At 48.0% G+C, this 22729-nt stretch overlaps 1 protein-coding gene across 4 annotated transcripts in view; it reads left to right on the top strand.

The window, feature by feature from the left end:
- Positions 1–22729, top strand: part of PLEKHM1 (pleckstrin homology and RUN domain containing M1) — a 37080-nt gene that overhangs the window by 6120 nt on the left and 8231 nt on the right. Inside the window, exons 1-7 of one of the 4 annotated variants that reach the window (XM_035135892.2) lie at positions 614–1836; positions 7395–7490; positions 10767–11014; positions 11495–12115; positions 15108–15528; positions 19902–20145; positions 21019–21939. In XM_035135892.2, coding sequence (XP_034991783.2) covers positions 7437–7490; positions 10767–11014; positions 11495–12115; positions 15108–15528; positions 19902–20145; positions 21019–21939 — 2509 coding nt within the window. In that variant the 5' untranslated portion in view covers positions 614–1836; positions 7395–7436. The other 3 variants (XM_035135891.2, XM_035135894.2, XM_035135890.2) reach the window with 3 other exon arrangements.

Genomic DNA, 22729 nt, shown 5'->3' with positions numbered 1-22729 from the left:
GCTTCTGTTAGGTCCTTTCCACTTTTGACCTTTATTATGGTAATCTTTGTACAAAATGTTCCTTTCATATCTCCTATTTTCTTGAACAGATCTCTGGTTTTTCCCATTCTGTTGTTTTCCTCTATTTCTTTGCATTGCTCGTTTAAGAAGGCCCTCTTGTCTCTCCTTGCTATTTTTTTGGAAATATGCATTCCATTTCCTGTATCTTTCACTATCTCCCTCGCATTTTGCCTGCCTTCTCTCCCCCGCTATTTTGTAGAGTTGGAAGGGACCACAAGGGTCAAATCAGGGCCTCCCCATAACTCCCCATCCCTCCTTTTGCTCCCGTTCTCAGTACATGTTCCATGCTACTAAAATGTTTTGGATCATTTCTCTCTCTCTCTGTGCAATCTTTTTTTTAAACCAATACAAAGTTATAAAAATCCAAACCTGGTACCTCAGGTTACAAACGCTTCAGGTTACAAATGCTTCAGGTTTACAAACTCCACTAACCCAGAAATAGTACCTCAGGTTAAGAACTTTGCTTCAGGATGAGAACAGAAATTGTGCGGCGGCAGCAGGAGGCCCCATTAGCTAAAGAACAACTGCTAAAGAACAGTTTCAGGTTAAGAATGGACCTCCGGAACGAATTAAGTTATTAACCAGAGGTACCACTGTATCCATATACAGAGATTACTCCGAATCTCACGACTCCCCACCCCCACCCCCTCCACGGAGTCCCATTTTAAACATTTAAAACCCCATCTTCTTCCAAACCCTAACTTTTATGTCAATCCGTATTGTCCATGGTAGTTGTTACGCTACAAGCGAAATCAAAATCCTCCCAATGTTTCCATCTGCTTACAGTGGTCTCCTAGATAAGTTAAAAATTTTCCCCATTCTTTAGTAAAGTTTTTGTCTCCTGGTTCCTGAATTTTCCAGTCAGTTTTGCCATTTCGTCATAGTCCATCAGCTTGGTTTGCCCTTCCTCTCTGGTCGAGACCTTGTCTTTCCATCTCTGGGTTAGTAGCACCCAAGTGGCATTTGTTCTGTACATAAGGAGTCTTTTCTGCTCCTTTGGGCTGTCGGTACCTGCAATTCCTAATAAAAAACGCTTCTGGTTTTTAAACAAAAGCTATTGTAAACTTTTTTTTTTTCCATTTCGTTATATATCGTTTTGGATCATTTCTCGTGCCAAAGGGGGCATGGCAATCGAGGATCATGGGGAAATGCTGAAAATGATTTCCCCTTCCCTCTCCGCTGCCATGCCCCATAGTTAAGGCAGCCTGCCCAGCTTGGGCTCATGAAAGCTTAGAGGTGGCCGGGGAATAGCTCGCCCCCTGTGCTTTCTGTCATGGGGAATGCCAACAGGGTGAGCATTGCCGCAAGCAAAGGGCCTGAATGCTTGTGGAGGGTATGTCATGCCAGTGGTGCAAAAGCTGGCTTGGAGGAGGAAGGGCACAGCTCCCTGCTTCCCAAAATGTGTTGACCATTGTTTTCCGCAGCAGTGAAGAAAGCAGAGAGTTTCTTCCAAAATGAGTGCAGTTCCTGCAGGCTTGCAACAGCAGGCACGTTTACGGTGCAGAAATTGTGTTGCCGACGTGGATGAGCTGGCTGCACGTTGAATTTTGAAATATTCCCTTTAGGGCCCAACGGCTCACGCAGATGGAATCTCACTCATTTCATAATGGCCTCCCCGAGCAGGTGATGGGGAATGAGATGTTCCTCATTCACAAGCCACTGAAGTATTTGTCACGCTGGCTAGTAAGAAACGGGTGGACGGTCCTTCCTCACCTGCTGTGGATTGCTGCTCCTGCCATGGGCGGTGGCAACAAAGAACAACCTCAGAGGTAGCAGGTACGCCTGTACAATATCTTTTTAATGTCAGCGGTCAAATTTTGATGGGGTGAGGGTGCTGTGGAGGACTGAAGGGAGCAGGCGTGGCAGAAATCCTTCCTAAAGGCCATGGCGGTGCCTGGGCTTTGGCCTTGGAGGGGGGCACTTAATATGAGGAATAGTGATTTGTTGATTTAGTTAGCCTTACTGCGAATCTGAGAAGTATCTCTGACATGTATTTGCTGAACCTTTTACAGTGGTACCTTGGTTCCCGAACGGCTCCCGAACGCCGCAAACCCGGAAGTGAGTGTTCCGGTTTGCGAACGTTTTCCGGAAGCCGAACATCCGATGCAGCTTCCACTTGAGTGCAGGAAGCTCCCACAGCCAATTGGAAGCCGAGCCTTGGTTTTCGAACCGTTTCGGGAGTCAAACGGACTCCTGGAACGGATGAAGTTCAAGAACCAAGGTACCACTGTGTTTAAAAAACTTGAGGGAGGAGATTCCTTTGTTTAACCTGTTCGAGTTTTGTCATCAGGAAGTTTTAGTGAAATGTCTTTAATTTTCTGGGCCAAAGGCTCAGCCTTTTAAGTTGGGTGTCCTATTCTTCATGCCCTCTGCCACCTACTTATGCTATATTATCATTATTATTAGTAGTAGTAGTAGCAGTAGTAGTAGTAGTAGACGACTGGCAGCAGCGTTCCATGATCTCATTCAGAGGTCTGTTGCAAATACTGGGGATTGAATTTGGGTTCTCATACACTCAAAACTTGCTTCCTTTGAATCCTGTTATAAACCCTCTGGAATCCACATGTTTGTTGGCATCCGTCTGTCTCGGGAGACAATGGAAGAGTGTCTTCCCTCCCTTGGGGGAGAGTGAAGTCAAACCATTGGAACGTTATAGCGCCTGATATGGCTGTAGACACCAATAAAGGAGAGACATGTTTTGTTGCAGCTGGGGCAGGTGAAGCCATCCAGTTTTGCTGCTGCAAATGCACCATGGCATTTCTTCTTTCTGCGCTCCTCCCAGTGGTCATTCCTCCTCTGGCCACTGCTAAGGAAACTTGACCTGGCTGGTTGTCTCCAGGCACTGCTGCTGTCTGCAAGGCATTCCCACCTGTTGAGACATGATATCTTTAGACTTTAAAAAATATTTCTTTTTATTTATTTTGAACAAGGTCTTCAGATTTTCAGAGAGCTAGAGGGTGGGACTCCCTCCCTCCCTCCCTGCCTGCCTGCCTCTTTCTCTTTGCATAGGTTGGGCAGGATCTGAAAGGGTGAGAACCACATAGTGCTCGCCCAGCAAGTGACTTTGTAAAGCTTTCTCAACTTCTTCGGAAATCCTCACCCATAGACATTCCAAGCTTACAGACATTTCATTTGTCAGCATCCCAGATAAAGACCCCAAATGTGGGAACACAGCACCGGTCAGGTGGGGAGGAAAAGTCTCATCATTCACGTTGCACGGAACAAAGTGTTTACGTCCCAGAGATGAATAGCTTTTAAGTTTCCAGGTTCCGACTTAGTCACAATGTGACTTGCCTATTGTTGCTTATAACCTTGCGTCTCATGACGATGACTTGGGAGTCTGTCAACTGCTCACAGCCGCCTTTTGTCTTAAAAGAAAGGAGCGATCTGACCGACTCTGGGATGTGCAGTTTTCAGATTTCTGGAGAATACTAGTGGCTTCTGGATTTAGCAGCCTGCTTTAACATAGATGTGGCTCCCTCATGGATAATATCGCGGTGAGTGGGTGGAATGCCAAAATATATCCTTGCACAACTATGCCTCCGTGTCATAATTGTGCCTACATAGCACACTTTATATGTGCTTTTTTTGGAGTATGCTGTATATATAATCTACCTGTTGTTTTAGAGTTTGTTCGTTTTTTTAAGCTGCTTGAAAAAAGTGGACTTGTGCATTGAGGATTCTGTTCTTGAGACCAGGGCGTTCAAGCAATTGTGTGCCCTTGATTTTATTCCAGCTGCTCTAATGTACACGAGCAAGATTTGAACCAGGCCAGGGCAGCCCCTGTGCTCTCAGTGTGCTGCGTTTCGATGCGTATTTACTAAGAACAGCTGAGAGAACTAAATCTTTATGTTTCCCAGCTGTGAAATGCCTTCCTTCGGCAGGATTCCACACCGCCTCTCCCTTCCCCACACAAGCCCCGTCTTTTCTTCCAGGGTTTGTTTGTGAAGAGACTTTTGGGAACGGTGCCTCCGAGCCGTCACACACTCTGGCGTTCAGCCCGGTGTTTTGCAGGAGGAGAAACATTTCTAGTCAGCAATCGCCCAGCTTTTCTGTTATGGGAAGTAGCGAGGCAACGGTCATTAACCGTTTGTCAGGAACAGCAGGAAAGGCTCTGCGTGCCGACGGCAAGCGGTGGCCGTGGTAGGATCCTGTCAACAATCCCCTTGTATGTATATGCCTGCATGTGTAAACCTCCTTTGTAAGAGTGCCCCACACGGATCCAGACTTGGGAGTCAGAATGTGGGCTCCAGACCCCATTCTGAAAGCCAAATTCACACAGAGCCAGTGTTCAAAATTCGCCAGCCGCATTTTGCACCTGCCTACCGGCCCCTTGCAACCAAGTGAAGATGCCCAGGCTTCAGAATGGCGCATGACGCCTCTACCATCTGGAGGTGCATACCTTGAACCTTGACTGTTTTCGCACACTAGCAACACATCCTGCAGAATTCCATCCGTTATATTTTATCTGCACAATCAGAACAAATTTTAGGAACCAAAAAGTCGTATTGGGAAAATATGACTTTTGTGCTGTCTGGCCTCAAAATGGCGACTAGACATTCCGCTTTGGCAACGGTAACCCTGGTTTAAGGAGCCATTTGGGGCCCAGCTTATATATCTGAGTTTCTAAAAACTGCCTGGCGCCTGATAGTTATTTAGTGAGGAGAAAGCACACACTTCTCATCATGTTCCAAGGCTGAACCATGGAATTGAGAACAGGGTTTTTGTGTGTTTGTACTGGGATGTTTTTAGTTGCTTTTTATCGGACTTGCGCTGTCTGTGCGGCGCTGGGTTCTCGTGGCTAGAAAGGGCTGTAAAAGGAAATAGCTGTCCAACTAAGCCACTGAAAGCATCAAAGGAAAGTGTTCCGGAGACATGTGGAGCAGTGCAACTTTTATATCTTGGCCTGTACACGAGATTGTACTGCAATCTGAAATGCTTCCGCCTTGAAGGCTCTCTAAGCCTCAGCTGTTCAGAACTGTTGCGCTTTAGGTTGCCTTCAAAGCGAAAGCATTTCAGAACACGGCATAATTTGAAAGTTGCACCGTCCGGCCTGCTCCAGACGAGTGGAGGCGGCGTATATCAGCTGGGAGAAGGCATTCTGTGCATGCTCAGAGACACACTCGTGCCATGATTTCCTGCGCTGGACTGTGGAGCTGCCACACCATTGCAGGTCCCGGAATCTGTGTGAAAATAGTTGGAAGCAGTTGCTTTCTTTCCACAATGGCCTGTCTCCCCCAGTACCACCTGGTCTGACTAGCAGTGGATTTCCAAGGTGTCATGCAGGGACTTTCACAGCCCTCCTACCCAAAATTCTGGGCTCCATCCTCATGAAAATATGTGTCCTGCTATTGGGCCCTAACTCTGAAAAATCCAGGTCTCTCGGCCAGCTAAGAAATTTGCAATGTTATTTAGGCATGGGGGAATGTGACTCCAACATGGCAAAGCAGGGTGTGGATGGGGCGGAGGTGTTGATCTGGGATTCTGGGGGCCGCAGGTCTAACCCTGGGGACGCCTCCACCTCTCTCAATTTTCCACGGGAGGAAATTCAAGCTGGTGCAAATGACGAGAGGAGCTGGGGGCTTGTTTTTGTCTCCCTGGACTGTCCGATAAATATGTAGATCAGAGGTTAAGAGAGCTGTGGCTTTGTGGTTGCTGTGCTTAGCTTTTAAAATTGCAGCGTTCAGAGTTCAGCAGGTCTTGTGACAAGCCTAGCGTAGAGGCAAGGCGCTTACACTCTCCCCTCCTGCCCCGTCTCCCCTGGCAGCTAGGCAGCTTTTGTCCGTGACTGTCCTCTCACTGCTTGGACTCGCTTGCTCCTGCCCAGGCTGTCTGCTAACTCCTCACGGAGCAGGTTGGTGTTTGTGCATCTGCCGTGTCAGTTTGGGGATAGATTAATAGCCATGAAGCGCAGCTGCTTGCATCCTGGCTGCCGTGGCTGGTAAAGGGACTTGCTAGGAAGCGGAAGGGAGACTACTACCGGTAATATAATACTGAGCACTTTGCCACGTTCCTCTGTGGGTGGAGGGTTGTGCACCATTCTGCTCAAGTTTCTCTTGTGAAGTCTTTTTTTTTTTTTATAAACAGATTGGATTTTAAGACGTATAAACATACAACAAAAAACAATTCAAAATCCAAATATCGAGATTACTCTGAATCGCCTGACTCCCCACCCCCACCCTAATCTCTTCCATGGGTCTTAATGATTAGATTTACAACTGCATATCAATACTTATCCAAATTTTTATCCTTCTAAATTATCCATACTTTCCATTACTTTACAATTGTGGTTAAAACCTGCTAATGTTTTAACCTGCTTACAGTGGTCTTGTAAGTAAATTATAAACTTTTCACATTCTTTTTTAAAGTTCTTGTCTTCTTTTTTTCTGAGCTTCCTAGTTACCGGTAATTTTGCCGTGTCGGCATGGTCCATCAGCTTGGTTTGCCATTCTTCTCTGGCCGGGGTTATCTCTTTCTTCCATCTTTGTCTCTTGTGAAGGCTTAGTGGATAGTGGCTGCTCATTCTAGGACCCTGCTGAATGATCGTGCGGCTCTGAGAAGGAATTTGGTCCCTGTGGTCCAACGGGCCGCTGTCCTGATGGGATGAGTTGCATGCAGCTTGGCTTGCTTGCTTGAGCCGCCTAGCAGCATTGCTCAGTTAGCACCTTTCTGCAGCTCACCTGCTCTCCATATCTGGTGTTATGGGCTCTTCTGGGTTGTGTAGCCTGATCTTTGGAGTGGAGAGGTTCTGGGTGGGCAATGCTGCTTCCCCTCAGGGGCTTCAACTGAATGGCCTTTTGATTCCTTTCAGGTCTGTGGTTCTAGATCAGACATAAGGCCCAAAGAAGGTGGTGGACTCTCCTCCATTGGAGGTTTTTAAGCAAAGGCTAGGCGGCCCTCTGTCATGGATGCTTTAGCTGAGATTCCTGTGTCGCCCGGGGTTGGACTAGATGACCCCCAGGGTCCCCTCCAGCTCTACAGTTCTATGATTTTAGGCGCCTGCCATGAGCTGAGCTCCCTGAGCCTGTAGAAGAAGCAGGAGGGACCCAGGTTCCCTGGCCTAATTTGAGAAGGGAACTGGGCTCGGGGGACTTGTCTCACAACTTTTGAGGGGTATGTTTCGCACTCATGGCCAGCTCCCTGGTTGCTTGGTCCCCTAGATGCTGATGGGAGTTGTAGCATCTGGAGAGCACCAGGTTGGAGGAAGGCTGCCCTAGTTGGCCTCTGGTCTCCAACTCTGCTCATATGACTGTTATGTGGTGGGCGTTCCAGACTAATAATCACAGAGGTCAGGATGGTGGTGTTTGACTTTCTTCCTGTTTGCTTTTCCTCAGGTTACCATGTGATTCCAGAACTGGGCAGAAGCAGCAATAGATATGCATTCCAACCACAAAGCTGAGAATGGATGCCGGCCCCGAGAAGTTACCCAGGTAAATAATTACAGCCGAGCTGGCCTATGGAAGTGAGGCTTCACTGGCCATAGGGATGTCAAGTGGCTGTGAAACATTTCCAGGGCTTTCCAGAGGAAGGGCTGAGTATCACTTGGAAGTGGAGGCTGGGTGCTTGAACAGGCATGTCTCATGATCCCTTTCCATCTGTTCCGTGGAGAGAAGGCCCTCGTTTCAACAGCCATGGATGGTGACAGTCAAGCTCAGCCCTTCTTGAGTCATCCACAACCTGCTATGAGATTCATTCTGAACACGGAACATTGCCTCCCCTCCCTGGTTTTCATAGAATCACAGAATTGTAGAGCTGGGACTCCCAAGGGTCATCTATGCCAACCCCCTTCAATGCAGGATTCTTTAGCCCAACGTGGGACTCAAACCCACAATCCTGAGATCAAGAGTCTAATGCTCTGCCAACTGGGCTACCCCAGGACACTGGCATTATTGACCGTTGCCAGCATTTCTATAATTTCTCTCTTCCTTACACATCCCATTCCCTAATTTCTTCTCCAACCTAAGCCTACCGACTTCCTTCAATTACTTTTCTTCTAAACAGATGCTCATTTCTTCTTTTTAAGATCCTCAAGGCTAATTCAAGATTGTTGTTGTTGTTTAGTCGTGTCCGACTCTTCGTGACCCCATGGACCATAGCACGCCAGGCACTCCTGTCTTGCACTGCCTCCCGCAGTTTGGTCAAACTCATGTTCGTAGCTTCGAAAACACTGTCCAACCATCTCGTCCTCTGTCGTCCCCTTCTCCTAGTGCCCTCAATCTTTCCCAACATCAGGGTCTTTTCCAAGGATTCTTCTCTTCTCATGAGGTGGCCAAAGTATTGGAGCCTCAGCTTCAGGATCTGTCCTTCCAGTGAGCACTCAGGGCTGATTTCCTGAAGAATGGATAGGTTTGATCTTCTTGCAGTCCATGGGACTCTCAAGAGTCTCCTCCAGCACCATAATTCAAAAGCATCAATTCTTCGGCGATCAGCCTTCTTTATGGTCCAGCTCTCACTTCCATACATCACTAATTCAAGATTATTGTAGTTCAATCCAGTATGAGATCCCAAACAGAGGAAAATTAATTTCAACCAAATACTCCAAAGTACAGTCATTGAGGTACAATGGTACCTCGCTAGACGAACCACGAAAAAATCGCAAGACGAAAACGTTTAGCGATTTTTTGGCAGACTCGCAAGACGAAGTTTTCTATGGCCGTGCCATAGAAAACTTCGCAAGATGAAGCAGGGCGCCGCGAAAAGGAAGTCAGACCGAGAGCCTGGCTGCCTCACGCTTCCTCCGCCGCCATCGCCCGGAGCCCGGCTGCCTCGCGCTTCCACCGCCCACCATAGCACAGCTTCCGCAGCAGCCGGATCCCCCCTCACTCACCTTAAGCCTGCCTGCCTGCACGCGAACAGGCTGGCTGGCTGGTTGGGTGCGAGGGTCCAGCTGCTGGGGAAGGAGGGAGGGAGCCTCTCCCTGGCCCTCCTCCTGCTTCCCCCTGAAAAACATCCGGCCGTGGCGGGTGAGTCGGCGCCTTTTTTGCGCTCCCCCCCCCATAGGAACGCATGAATTACATTTCAATACATTCCTATGGGAAACTGCGCTTCACAAGACGAAATTATCGCAACACTTAACGACTCGTGGAACGAATTAATTTCGTCTTGCGAGGTACCGCTGTATACAAATGGAGGAAGCAGAAGGTGTTTACCAGTAGGCTTAAATAAAAAAGGCAACAACAGCAGCCTGGAGAAATTTATGTCAAGTTGTGTAAAAATATTCTTTTTCTGCTGGCACCATATTTTTATCATGATTCAACAACAGGAAGCAAATCTTTATAAAACCTGAAAGCACAGAAAAGGTCTACAACAACTTGGATAGAAAACTACTTGTAGGGTTTTCAGCCCATGGGCAGTATAGTAAATAATATACAAATAATCTCCTCCTCTGACCATCCTCTTTTGCTATTGGGGAAGGCAGATGGCATAGTTGGAAAATGTAGATCTTGTAAGTATTGCGGATGGGCATGATCAGCTGTAAGATGACAACACCAGAAGGAAAATGTTAACAGGTAATTTCAATATCAAGTTGTGATATCTCCTTAATCATAGAATTGTAGAGTTGGAAGGGAACCTGAGGATCATCTAGTCCAACCCCCTGCAATGCAGGAATATGCACCTGTCCCATACAGGGATAAAACCTGCAACCTTGGCATCACCAGCACCATGATCTAACCTACTGAGCTATAATCAGTGCCATTGCTTCAGGGGCGCTGATATTCTCACATTTATTGCTCTCACATTTGTTGCTCAAACAGACGTAGTTTAGGTAACTTGAATCTGATCATATGACTACGTAGGTCTGAAATAGTACATAAATAGCACCTTGTGTTTATAGCCTTAGCTTCACAATCCTCTTCTCAACCGTTCAGATTTTTTTTTTTAAAAAAATATTTTTTATTAGTTTTTACACATATTTTCCAGCATAACATCCTTTTAAACATCATTTCAAATTTTTTGGCTATCACAGCCTAAGACTTCCTTCAACCTTGACTGATGGTTTTCTAAAGTCTTTCCAATTATGCATTTTGTTACTATTATTATTGCTATAAATTCAAATTTCTAATACATCTATTTATAATTCTTTTCACAATAATTTATAAATTGCTCCTTACAAAACTTCTTTTAACCCTACAAGCGATGTCAATTGCTTGCAATTGCTTTCCAAATATATCAAAAACTTCTTCCATTCCTTTAGGAAAGTCTGGTCCTGCTGGTTCAGAATTTTCCCTGTTAGTCTCGCCATCTCAGCATAGTTCATCAGTTTCTCTTGCCGTTCTTCTTTAGTTGGTATTTCTTCTTGTTTCCATCTTCGGGCTAATAGTATCCTTGATGCAGTTATCGTATATAAAAACTTTTTTTTTCATTCTTATGAATTTCTGTACCCACAATACCCAATAGAAGGGCTTCTGGTTTTTTAACAAATGTATATTTCAACATTTTTTTCATCCCATTATAAATCATTTCCCAGAAGTCCTTCACTTTCTTACATTCCCACCACACATGGTAAAAGGTACCCTCTTTTTTCTTTACGTTTCCAACATTTATTATCTGTTTTAAACATTTTAGCCACCCTTCGGCTCTTAACACAGTGCGCTCCAATTGAGCCCTTCCTGCTGTCCTCAACATTTTGGCAATATCCTTAGGGAGGGGGGCTTTCTTTAATCTTGGCCCTAACCTAATACAGCCTCTGTTTTGTGCTACCCTAGTTGATCAAGACACATCTGGTGAACTCCATCAAAGCGCTGCAGAAACATTACGTGACCTCCGACGCCCTCGTAACCAGTGACGATGGAGATGCGAACACCCTCTGCTGCGCCCTCGAAGCAGTGTTTGTGCATGGCTTGAAGGCCAAGCACATCAAGGCAGAATCGGGAGCAAAAGGGAGAAAATTTGGCGGCCGCCTGCCACTTCCCCAGCCAGCCTTTTGGGCCCTGCTGAAAACTATCACACACAGGTGAGGTGGGGAAGACAGCCGCTTTTGAGGGTGGAGATTACAGCCATCAGCCAAATCGGCTGATATTACGTGTTTGAACATTGCTGGGGATGGAGTCGGGCAGTGAGATGCAAATGTGAGATTTCTGCTTACGGTGGATAACCAAAGTTCAAGGGGGTGTGGCTGATGGAGGGACCTCTCATCTCTTCTTGAAAGTCCTGCTAGGAATTTAGGCAGATATAGGCAAAAAAGTGTCAGGGGCTGGCTGGACCATGAGGAGTGGCTGGAGGTCTCTGTCGGAGAACCTCAAAGGGGGGAGCCTCAGAAGAGGAAGGCTTTGGGGTGGGGTGGGACAATGAATACAGGTCAGAGGAGGAATGGGGGATAAAAAAGCTTCTGGTTTTTAAACAACCCCCCCTTTCCGAGGTCCTTCAGAGCTGCAGCATTAATGGGCCTTGTGCTCTCTCCCCCTTTCCTGCTTCTCTCTTTACTTTTCTCCAGAAACATCATTTCTGAGCTGGAACACCTGGACTTCATCAACACAGACGTGGGCCGCTGTCGTGCTTGGCTAAGGCTGGCACTGAATGACGGCCTAATGGAATGCTACCTGAAGCTCTTGCTCCACGAGAAAGCCCACCTCTACGAGTATTACCATTCCCCAGCCCTGCTTCTGGACACCGAGGAGGTTGAGTTCCTTCTCACTTACCTGCAAGGCTTGTCCTCCCTGGCTTTCGACCTCTCCTACAAGTCGGCAGTCTTGAACGAATGGACGTTCACGCCTCTATCCCTGTCGGGACTTTGCCCAGCCTCAGAGCCGCTTGTGAGTTTGGAGCCCCGGAGGAAAGAATCGCTGGGCTCCCTCTCGCTGTCTTCTGGCTCAGATGACGCCGAGGCTTCCCCAGCACTCTTGCCTGCCGTCAAAAGCCAACAGGCAGAGAAACTCACAGCATCCGACCTGAGCATCAGCACAACAGGTTCCTCACAGCTGTCCTCCAGCCTCGGCTCCGACGGCCTTCCCCCTGGGACATCTGCTGCCACGCAGAACGCGGACAGGGGTGAGGAGCCAATCTCGGAGGACACTGAACTTGCAACAGCAAAAGACTTGGACCAGTCCCTCCAAGAGTGAGTATGCGAAGGAAAGGGGCAGACCTTATTAGAGCTGGGCGATGTATTGGTAAATTGGTGTTCAGATCCTGATACCGGTTTCAGACATTCTGAGCTAGCAACGCACCACAGTGGGCAGGGAGTCACGATGTATTCCTAGGTCAAATTGCCTGCAGACAGCAAAGGCGCAGGCAGGCAGGCGATTGGAGCCTGAGAAGGTTTGGGGCAAGCATGTTCTTGGGCTCTGTCTGCCTACCTGCCTGCCCCTCCTTCTTGCACAAGCCAGAGATGCATTGGGGCTTGCACAGTTGGGGGGGGGGGCAGGAGGCTTCCCACCCCACAGTTGAGCAGTTTAAGGAAGCCCCCATGCCCGTCCAGCTTGCATGAGCCAGAATGGTACGGGGGCTTGCTCATTGGAAGTGGGCAATGTATCTCAGCCGTTTCTAAGGTGGGGAGGGAGAAGGCACCGAGATACATTCCAGACCTCATGATATATCAGCATATCACAGTATTCAGCTGGTGATATATCACCACTGAGCCTCTTGGGCTTGCCGATCAGAAGGTCGGCGGTTCAAATCCCTGCGACGGAGTGAGTTCCCGTTGCTGTGTCCCAGCTTCTGCCAACCTAGCAGTTCGAAAGCACGCCAGTGCAAGTAGATAAATAGGTACAGCTGTGGCAAGAAGGTAAATGGCGTTTCCGTGCGCTCTGGTTTCCGTCATGGTGTTTTGTTGCGCCAGAATTGGTTTAGTCATGCTGGCCACATGACCCGGAAAGCTGTCTGTGGACAAATGCCGGCTCCCTCGGCCTGAAAGTGAGATGAGTGCCGCAACCCCAGAGTCGCCTTTGACTGGACTTAATCGTCCAGGGGTCCTTTACCTTTATTATACCTTTATATAACGATATTGAAAACCAGATTTCGCCTAGACCTTACCATATCTTACTTTGGCAATGAGTTTATTTTATTTTTTCCTAATCTTTATCTTGGTGAACCTGGGAGGTTCCAGGTGGATAACAGCATATTATTAAAATCATGCATAGAAGGCTGGATTAATGTATGGAAACCAACCTTCTTCCCCTACCTAACAGAAAGTTGCTCTGATATTGTTAGACCTCTTTGTCAGGCATTTCCTGCCCCTTTGAGTATATATGAAGTGTCCCCAACTCCCCGATGAACATACGTTCCACTTCCAGTTTTCAACTCTCTGCTTGGAATGGTCCGTGACATCACAGCAGTGCAGCCAATGGACAAGGGGCTTGCCCACAGTTGGCATGCGATGTCTGGTTTTGAATCTGTTAACATGATATTTCTACCAGGTTGAGTGGTCAGAGTTTCTTTCTTTTTGTTTTATTAAATTTATAGGTCGCCCTTCATCCAAGGATCGCAGGGCGGCTTGCAGTATTATGCGTAGCCCAGTCCAGATCACAAATTTGACTAATTAGAGAACTTGATCACATACTTACACAGCCAATAGAGAGGTGCTTTCTCAGCCTCAAATAATACTCTCAGATTGAAAACAGCGAAAGCGCTAATTGAGGATAGTTGCTTCTGAGTAGCATAGTGAGGTTTATTACCGAAAAGGTGTTGCCGTACTGTTCGCAGAAGCTGAAGTCATTGTCTTTTAAGCCCAGTATCCTGATCTAAGCTGCAATCCTAAAAACATACCGTACTTACCTGGGAATAAACCCCACTGTGTTTTTTCAAATAAATAAGCACGCCTAGGATTGCACTGCTAGTAAAAAAGCCCAGACCCAGGTGGCGCTGTGGTTAAACCAATGAGCCTAGGGCTTGCTGATCAGAAGGTCAGCGGTTCGAATCCCTGCGACGGGGTGAGCTCCCGTTGCTCGGTCCCAGCTCCTGCCAACCTAGCAGTTCGAAAGCACATCAAAGTGCAAGTAGATAAATAGGAACCGCTACAGCGGGAAGGTAAACGGCGTTTCCATGTGCTGCTCTGGTTCGCCAGAAGCGGCTTTGTCATGCGAGATGAGCGCGCAACCCCAGAGTCGGTCACGACTGGACCTAATGGTCAGGGGTCCCTTTACCTTTACCTAGGATTGCACTGCTAGTAAAAAAGCCCAGAGAGACAGAACATTATGGTACCACACAATCACCATTCACCTTGGTGAGCCAAAGTGCTAATAGAGTGCTTAAGGCATTCTATTAGATGACTAATACATACGTGGTGTGAAGCTAAGATCCCAGAGGAAGCTGTGGATCCCAGAGGAAATCACCCATTACTGACACGTATACAAAGCTACAACTTTTTAGTTGTAGCTTTCCCAACACAACCTCCTCTACCCTCTTTAGCTTTTTGAACTCAGCAGATAATTCCCAGTATCGAAGGAAGAGCCACACTAGCTTTCCATTTTGACATTTATTGGTGTTAAGCAAATACTGCAATAGGTATTGTGCCTGAAAATACCTTTTAAGCCATCTTCCAGGTCCACAACACCCTTTTGTACGAGATGAGGAAGCTGTGGCTGGGGGTGGCTAAGGAAGAATTTGAACTCATGTCTGAGTCACAACATACTACCCGCCGTGTTACTTTCTGTATACCTATCCACTCCATTCTCAAAAGGGAGTGCTAAACCACACAAAAAAGCAAATTCCTTTGCATTAATCTTACTATCCAACTCAGTGCATAGAACTAACACATTTGTTAGTGTGCTAAAATTCCTTATTTCAGGCTAGAATTGGTGTCTTAGAAGATAATGAGCCTGGAGATCATTTGATGTCCAAAGGGGATTACTTGCCTCTGTTGGCATAGCACAGAGTTTCCCAAACTTGGATCTCTAGCTGTTTTTGGACTACAACTCCCATCATCCCTAGCTAACAGGACCAATGGGGTCAGGGATGATGGGCGTTGTAGTCCAAAAGCAGCTGGAGAGAGACCCAAGTTTGGGAAACCCTGGCATAGCACACGGTATAGTGGGAGATGCGATCAAACAGATAACATGCCCCCCACACACATATGTTTGAGTTTTGTTTTAAACTTTTGTTTTTCTTTCAAGGGTGCTAGCAGAATTCAGCAGAGCACAGGGAAAGCCGGAATCGGCAGAAGCCAAGCAAGTTGACACCCTGTCGGCTTCTTCCTCACTGCAGTGCCCCTGTCCCGCCACTGATCTCTGCACCACACGCCTTCCTTGTCCTGTAACAGCTAAACACACTGCCAACATCAAACCACCTCCTGACGCGGCAGACTCACAGCTTCCAAGTCCAGGTGACCCACCTCAAACCAAGGAAGCAGCTCCCAGTACCCGGGTCCAGCAAGCGTCTGCGCTGGACACAGAAAACGTCGCGAAAGGAGTAGCGGGTGCACCCCAAACTCATCGTAGCATCAAGAGAGGAGGGGCTAAATATAGGATCAGTCAAGTTGTTATCCATGAGGAAAGCCATCCAAGGACAGGACGACTTCTCTCGCCAATCTCACCTGTAAGTCATATCTTGTCTCCCCCCAAATCCCATGTTGTTGTTGTTTAGTCGTTTAGTCGTGTCCGACTCTTCGTGACCCCATGGACCAGAGCACGCCAGGCACTCCTGTCTTGCACTGCCTCCCACAGTTTGGTCAAACTCATGTTCGTAGCTTCGAGAACACTGTCCAACCATCTCGTCCTCTGTCGTCCCCCTCTCCTAGTGCCCTCAATCTTTCCCAACATCAGGGTCTTTTCCAGGGAGTCTTCTCTTCTCATGAGGTGGCCAAAGTATTGGAACTTCAGCTTCACGATCTGTCCTTCCAGTGAACCAAATCCCATGAGGTCCTGTTAAAATCTTTAATATTTTGCTCTTGTGAAAAGAAAATTCAAGATGGGATTTCCTTATAGCTCTGGTGGCAAGGGCGAAAGCACAAATGTTTTGCTCAAAAGCCCAGTGACAGCGTGTCCCTGAAGTTTTGTGAATGTGTTTGGTGCACTAGAGGGTTTTTGACTTCTTGGCCAAGCTTGGAATTTTAGGAGATCGTACTGCGATTTTAAAAGGGCATCCCTGCCCGCCCGCCTCCCCCAGCCCGAATTAGCCTGACTAGTCCTTCTTGAGTTTTTATTTTCACTATTTATTGAATGATCTCACTGTTCATTCACGATCCTCTGGGAACCTGAGGGGGCGTGGGGAGGCTTAGTGTGCTCAAATGTGGCTGTTGGTCTGGCGTCAACCTGCCTCTTGTGACTTAATATTCATTATAGGTACAAGAATTAGCAGAGTCTCTCCTGCTCCTCTCAGTCAGTGAGTGGTGTTTCATTTGTTTATTATGGTTATAGACCAGCTCAAGAGTGAGTGGTGTTGATGAAGCAGTTACTTTGCAGGTCAGGAAATGCTTTTCCTTGCAGTTAATTGGAAACGTCCTCTCCCCAATTCCATTTCCTCTTTGTGCCTCCAAAGGAAGCCTCTCTCTCTCATACCTGGCGGTCAGCCAATCTACACGTTACGCACGCAGCAGGAAGTGATGTCATGCTGCTTGAGTCAACCTGCCCAAATACCTGCTCTGCATTCTACAGAGGAGAGCCCTTTAAAACCTTAAGGTTCAGCGGTTGAGAGCTTGCTGCACTGCGTCCTCTTAAGACTTCGGATAGGCGTTCCCCTAACCAGTCACCGTGGGTCTTGTGTCTACTGTATGGAGATCTGGGAGGCATGAGTTTATATCACATCTCAGCCCGTGACTCACCAGGCGGAAATCATTGCCTTGGTTCCTCATCTATAAAATAGGCATATTAATCATCTGTCTTGCAAAGCTACTGCCAGGGCAAACAAGGCAGAAATCCCGTGCAGGGCTGAACCAATATTTCAAATTCCTGAATGTATTGCAGATCTCTAGGGGACATGGTGCTTGTCATTTTTCTAGTGATACACAAATTATTAACCATAATGATAATCAAGGTGGTTCCTGCATTGCCCGGGGTCAGACTAGATGACCCTTGGAGTCCCTTCCAAGTCTCTAGTTCTATGATTCTATGCTTAACAATAGGTGGATTTTTTTTAAAAAAAAATTTAAATACTTTTTTCTGAAGTTTCTGTTATAATTTTCTCTCTCTTTAAGATAACCTCATTCAAAATTAAATCTGAACTTAACACAAATTTGTTAGTTTTTTAAGTACCAGAAGGCTCTTAGTTGTCTGTGATGCCCCCTTCTTCTTTGGTGATCCCTCGTAGCCGAGTAAGCTTGTCTTCCATGAACATGGTCTTAACAGTGAGTCCGTAAGTGACTGTGGAGGCCAATTCTGGATCCACACTTCCTTCCACAGTGGGGACATAGCTTTCTGGGGAGGAGTTGATCACGGTGAGGGTTTGCCAAGTGTGCCTTCCTCTCAGCACGTTTCTCCCTTTCGTCCTGAGTTCGAGCGTCTTCAAAGCCTTTGGTATAAAGGCTGTTCTCCAATTGAAGCGCTCGCAGACCAATGATTCCCAGTTGTCGGTGTTAATACTACATTTTTAAAGATTTGCCTTGAGAGAGTCTTTAAACCTCTTTTGTTGACCACCAACGTTATGCTTTCCACTTTTAAGTTCAGAATAGAGTAGTTGCTTTGGAAGATGATAATCAGGCATCTCACAACATGACCAGTCCAACAAAGCTGATGTTGCAGAATCATTGCTTCAATCATGTCATCCTGTATTTCACTGGGATCGTCAACTCAGCCCGCAGAGACTAAGGTTACCAGATTTTTTTTAATGAATCCAGGGACACTATACATACATACATACATACATACATACATACATACATACATACATACATACATACACTACACGTTCGGGATGTTTATGCTGCTGCAATGGCGGTGGCAGAGGAGCCGCCTCTGCCTTGACCTCAACCACCACATTTCCCGTTCCTCTGAGGCTTCTATCTCCTTTCTCCATGAGCCTGGGTAGTTCCTGAGTCGTTGGTTCTTTGGTGGTGGTGGTGGGGAAGCGGTGCGCAGTGGGTCAGGCATAGAAGGTGGAGAAGGAGGGCCAAGACCGGTGGCGATGGCAAGGATCGGGCAGTGTGATGCCTCCCTTCCCATTGGAGCAGCCCCAATCCTATTCCTACTTGCGTGCAAGCAGGAGGGGGCGGGGATCCCTCAGCTGGGAAGGGAGGCTTCCTGTTGCCTAACAGAGATCCCTGCCCCTTCCTGCTTGCATGCAAGTAGGAGTTGGGAGGCTGCTCCGATAGGCAACATGAAGCCTCCCTTCACAGCTTAGTTTCTGGGGTCAGGGAAAGTGGAGGCAGCCCGGAAGCTGCATCTTTGAGCCCCTGCACCACCATCGTATGGGGACTTCCGAGCAGCTCCTGAAGCCAGCCAGAGCCAACTGCTCCGGGCTGCTGAGACTGCTGTTGCTGCATTTACCGGGGACATTAGATGAAATCCGGGGACATTCGGGGGATGGAATTTGCCCGGGGACTTATTCACAAATCTGGGTGGTAACCCTAGCATAGACCCTGAAGCCCAACTCCTTGAGCGCTGCAATGTGTTCAGTTTGGAAGAAATTAGTAACCTTTAAACCATTTAAACAATTTTGCGCTCAGTAATTTTGCTTTCAGATAATCTTATGCCACAGCCAAATCTTACTCCGCTTTGATCAGTGGGGCTTGTTTCTGATTAAGGGTGGATAAGATAGTGGCCTAAAGCTTCAAGTAAATTATCTTGCTTAGTATCCTTCATAAGGAGACATATTTGGTTCTGCAATACCAAAAGCTGTGTGGGCAGCATGGCCAGACGTTTTGAATTGCGGTTACCTAAGTCTCCTAGGGACGCAGGTGGCGCTGTGGGTTAAACCACAGAGCCTAGGGCTTGCCGATCAGAAGGCCGGCAGTTCGAATCCCTGTGACAGGGTGAGCTCCCATTGCTCGGTCCCAGCTCCTGCCAACCTAGCAGTTCAAAAGCACGTCAAAGTGCAAGTAGATAAATAGGTACTGCTACAGCGGGAAGGTAAACGGTGTTTCCGTGTGTTTCTCTGGTTCGCCAGAAGCGGCTTTGTCATGCTGGCCACATGACCTGGAAGATGTACGCCGGCTCCCTCGGCCAATAACGCAAGATGAGCGCTGCAACCCCAGAGTCGGTCACGACTGGACCTAATGGTCAGGGGTCCCTTTACCTTTAAGTGTCCTATATAAGTATCATTAGAGCACACAGTTAGAATGCACGCTTGCTCAAAAAGTATGTGAGCTTTCATTTTAGATCAAGTTTTATCACTGGTGTCTTTTTTTGATGGTTTAAATTTGACAGTTTTGACCGCCTTAATTTAAAACAGGCCACCCTTGGGATAACAACCACCTCTATTCAATGCCTCCCCTATTGATTGCTCCCACCATATGGTCATCAGGGTGTATTTAGACTTGGATCAAGGGGTCTCCATTTAGGTCTTAGCCACTGATAAACCTACCCACTACAAATACTGACCCTGTTCTAAATCCATTGAGGGAGGCTCATGCAGGTGATGGTTGGGGGTCAAACACCCTACTTTTCTTTCTCTTTTGGAAACCCCTTTCCCTCCCTTTTCCTCCATGTCCGAGCAGGATGTTGGGAGAAAGCTGGGCCAGTGTTGTCGGGGGGCTGAACTAATTGCTCATGGGAGACTTATTTCCCCTCCTTCAATCTCTCCATTTCTTTTGGCTTTTCATCCTGGTTCCCCCCCCTCCTTCCCCCTTGGGCTCCCCACCCTCTGCTACTTGAAATTACGCTAAGGGGCACAGCCTTTCCAGCCCTACTGCAGGGCCTAGGCAGGAATTGTGCCACTTCTATAAAGTCCTTAGCGCGGTAAAAAGGTTGTTTGCTACTTGTTAATGTCCCTGTTGAATAGTCCAGCTGAATTCAGCTCTTTTTGTTCCCCAACAGAAAACAAGCTGGATCACCGCAGATGACATTTACCTTCCCTCTCCTCCTCCTGACGGAACAGCAAAAAGTCTCTCCCGTTCACTCAGTCCTTCGCCAGAGCGCCCTGCAGATAGCCAGCCATCAATACCAAGCGGCACTCTGGATCAAGACAAGCTTCACATGACCTCAGCCAAGGCCAGGAAGCCCAAACTGTCCCCCGAGGTGGAATCGAAGGGGTTTAGTGTCGTTCACCGAAGGCAAATGGGTAACTGTCTTTCTGCCATGGGACGAATGATGGGGCAGGGAGGAGAAAGTGATAGAAGATAAATTTGGGGTTGGCTTTAGCAGCCCAACTACCCACCAAGGGACTCAGTGTCCCCTAAGTCGGAGAATAACATGTAGAGGCAGGAACCAGTCAAAGCAAGGCAAATCTTTATTTTTTTCCTGTTGCAACATAGTTCCCGCCCTTGCAAGGAGGGGAGGACCTAGAATAAAAGTGTGTAACAACTTTTAAAGACTTTAGGATTTGCCAGACCCCCTAGCCCAAAGACCACCTACAAGCATCATACCAGTAAGAGGCAGTCTACAAGAGAAATTTGAGAGTGTGGCTTGTCCTCCTGTCTTTCAAGATATCAGATAACGGTCACTGATTGTCTTATCCTGGTCAGTCTGGGCCATTCTTTCAAAATGGTAAATACCTTGGTTCTTAAATCCATTGTCCCAGACTTCCCTTATTCATGTGAGAAATCTGTTTACAGGGTTTGAAGGATTTTGCAAGTGAAAAGAACTATTTCCAAGATCATAGAATCGTAGAGCTGGAAGGGACCCCAAGGGTCATCTATTCTAACCCCCTGAATTGCAGGACTGACACTTCCTTCTACTGCAGAGAAAACATTTGGGGTCATTAAGAGAGTCAAGATGGCCACGGGATTGCTCCCCTGTACTGTTTCAGACATGTGGTTTATGAACTTAACGTATGTGTGTTTACTTTGTGCATAAATTTCATTTCTGTCACCTTTGAATATTTATGACAAAAGACAAGACAAAACGGTGGTCAGCAGCATCGTTATTTATGACTTCTGAATCACTTTGGCTGGGTGTGTAATACTCTTCTTCTTTTTTAATCCTCCACCTCCAGGCCTTTCAAACCCTTTCCGTGGTCTGCTGAAGCTGGGGACCCTGGAGCGTCGAGGAGGCATGGGCATCTGGAAGGAGTTCTTCTGCGAACTTTCGCCATTGGAGCTGCGCCTTTTTGTGGACAGCGAGGAGCGGGTGTGCGTGGAGACCTGTTCCCTGCTGCGGTGCGATTGCCTGGGCGCAGCTCATAGCGACGGACGCTTTGACCTGACCTTCTCGGGCAAACGGCTGTGCCTCCGGGCCGCCTCTCAGGACGAGGCAGAGGATTGGCTGGACCGGCTACACGAGGCACTTCAGAAATGTAGGCCTCAGCCGGACGAAGGCTGGGAGACCCTGGAGGGCCCCGAAGCAGCGGAGGACCCGGAAGCGAACTCTGCCGGTGGTCCGCCCGGCGAGCTTTCGGCCCTCTTGCAATACAACGGGACAGGCAGCAACGGGCTGGACTGGACGTGCGGTTTGGACCCCGAGCTGGATGCGGTCAAGGAGTCTGTTCTGTACCTGGAAACCGAAAAGACGTGGGCCCCTTTTGTGTTCTCCTTGTCCTTAGAAGCCCTGAAGTGCTTCAGGGCCCGGAACGGGGAGAAAACGCTGAGCAACAGCTACGGTATCGAGACCATACAGGACATCCTGCCCGATGTGAGCCTGGGGGGCCCTGCCTTCTTCAAGGTCATCACGTCGAAAGCGGTGCTGAAGCTGAGAGCCGAGAACGCGGAGGAGGCAGCCGACTGGAGGGACTTGGTCCGCCGGGTGCTGATGTCGTACCTGGAGACGGCGGAGGAGGCCTTGAGCCTGGGGGGCAACCTGGACGGGAACTCGCAGGCCGTTTTGAAAAGTACCACCAAGGGGAATGGCTTCCTCCTGAAGTACCTGGTCGCCATCCCCACAGAGAAAGGCCTGGACTGCCAGAGCTTCATCTGCGCGGGTAGGTTGGGGAGTGGCAAGTTGGCTGCAAAGCAGAGCACGGGGTGGGTAAACAGATGTAGGAGACTCTCAAAATTGCCAAGGGCCAGTTTGTAGCAACCTTAGGAACCCTTAGCATAAAAAGAGCCCAGCTAGATCAGGCCGAAGGACCTGAGTGCAGCGGCGTTCTCCGATTCTAGCGATTCCAAGCAACTGGTATTCTGAGACACCCTGCCTCTGTTTCAGGCTCGGGGGAATTCTCTCCCTCTCCCGGTGGCCGCAAGGAGCAGAGAAAAACAAAGGGTTCTTACTGATGAGTTTATTCAATCATCACACCAAGAGACAAGGAATGCAGTCTGCCTCCCTTAATGGCGTTGCTCCAACTGAGCTCCTTCCGCCTCCCTTCCTACCAACAGCACTTTCCCTTACGGTGGTCCCCAGGGGCTAATTGTCTCTGGGTCCTTTGCTCTTGCACCCTCAACGAACGCCGAGTTCTGGGAGAAGGGGGGTCAGAAATGATATCCAGTGATAACGTGTCAGCTGGCTGCTCTGTCTCTGTCTCCCCCCCCTCCCTTCTCCCAACACCTCCCAACTCTTCTGTTCGCCTGTCTCTAAGCTGTGACCTTTCTCAAACCACTGCTATAATTCAATACTGCCTTCCTCTCCTCTGGAAGCTCCAGGAGAAGGGGGGGGGGTGGAACAGAGACAACTCGCCCCCTTCAGTCCAGTGCCTGATACAGTGGTGCCTCGCTAGACGAATTTAATTCGTTCCACGGGTCTTTTCTTATAACGAAAAATCCGTCTAGCGAATC

Source organism: Zootoca vivipara, chromosome 13 (assembly GCF_963506605.1).
Source record: "Zootoca vivipara chromosome 13, rZooViv1.1, whole genome shotgun sequence".
NCBI lineage: Eukaryota > Metazoa > Chordata > Lepidosauria > Squamata > Lacertidae > Zootoca > Zootoca vivipara.
This window is presented reverse-complemented; position numbering and strand designations above follow the sequence as displayed.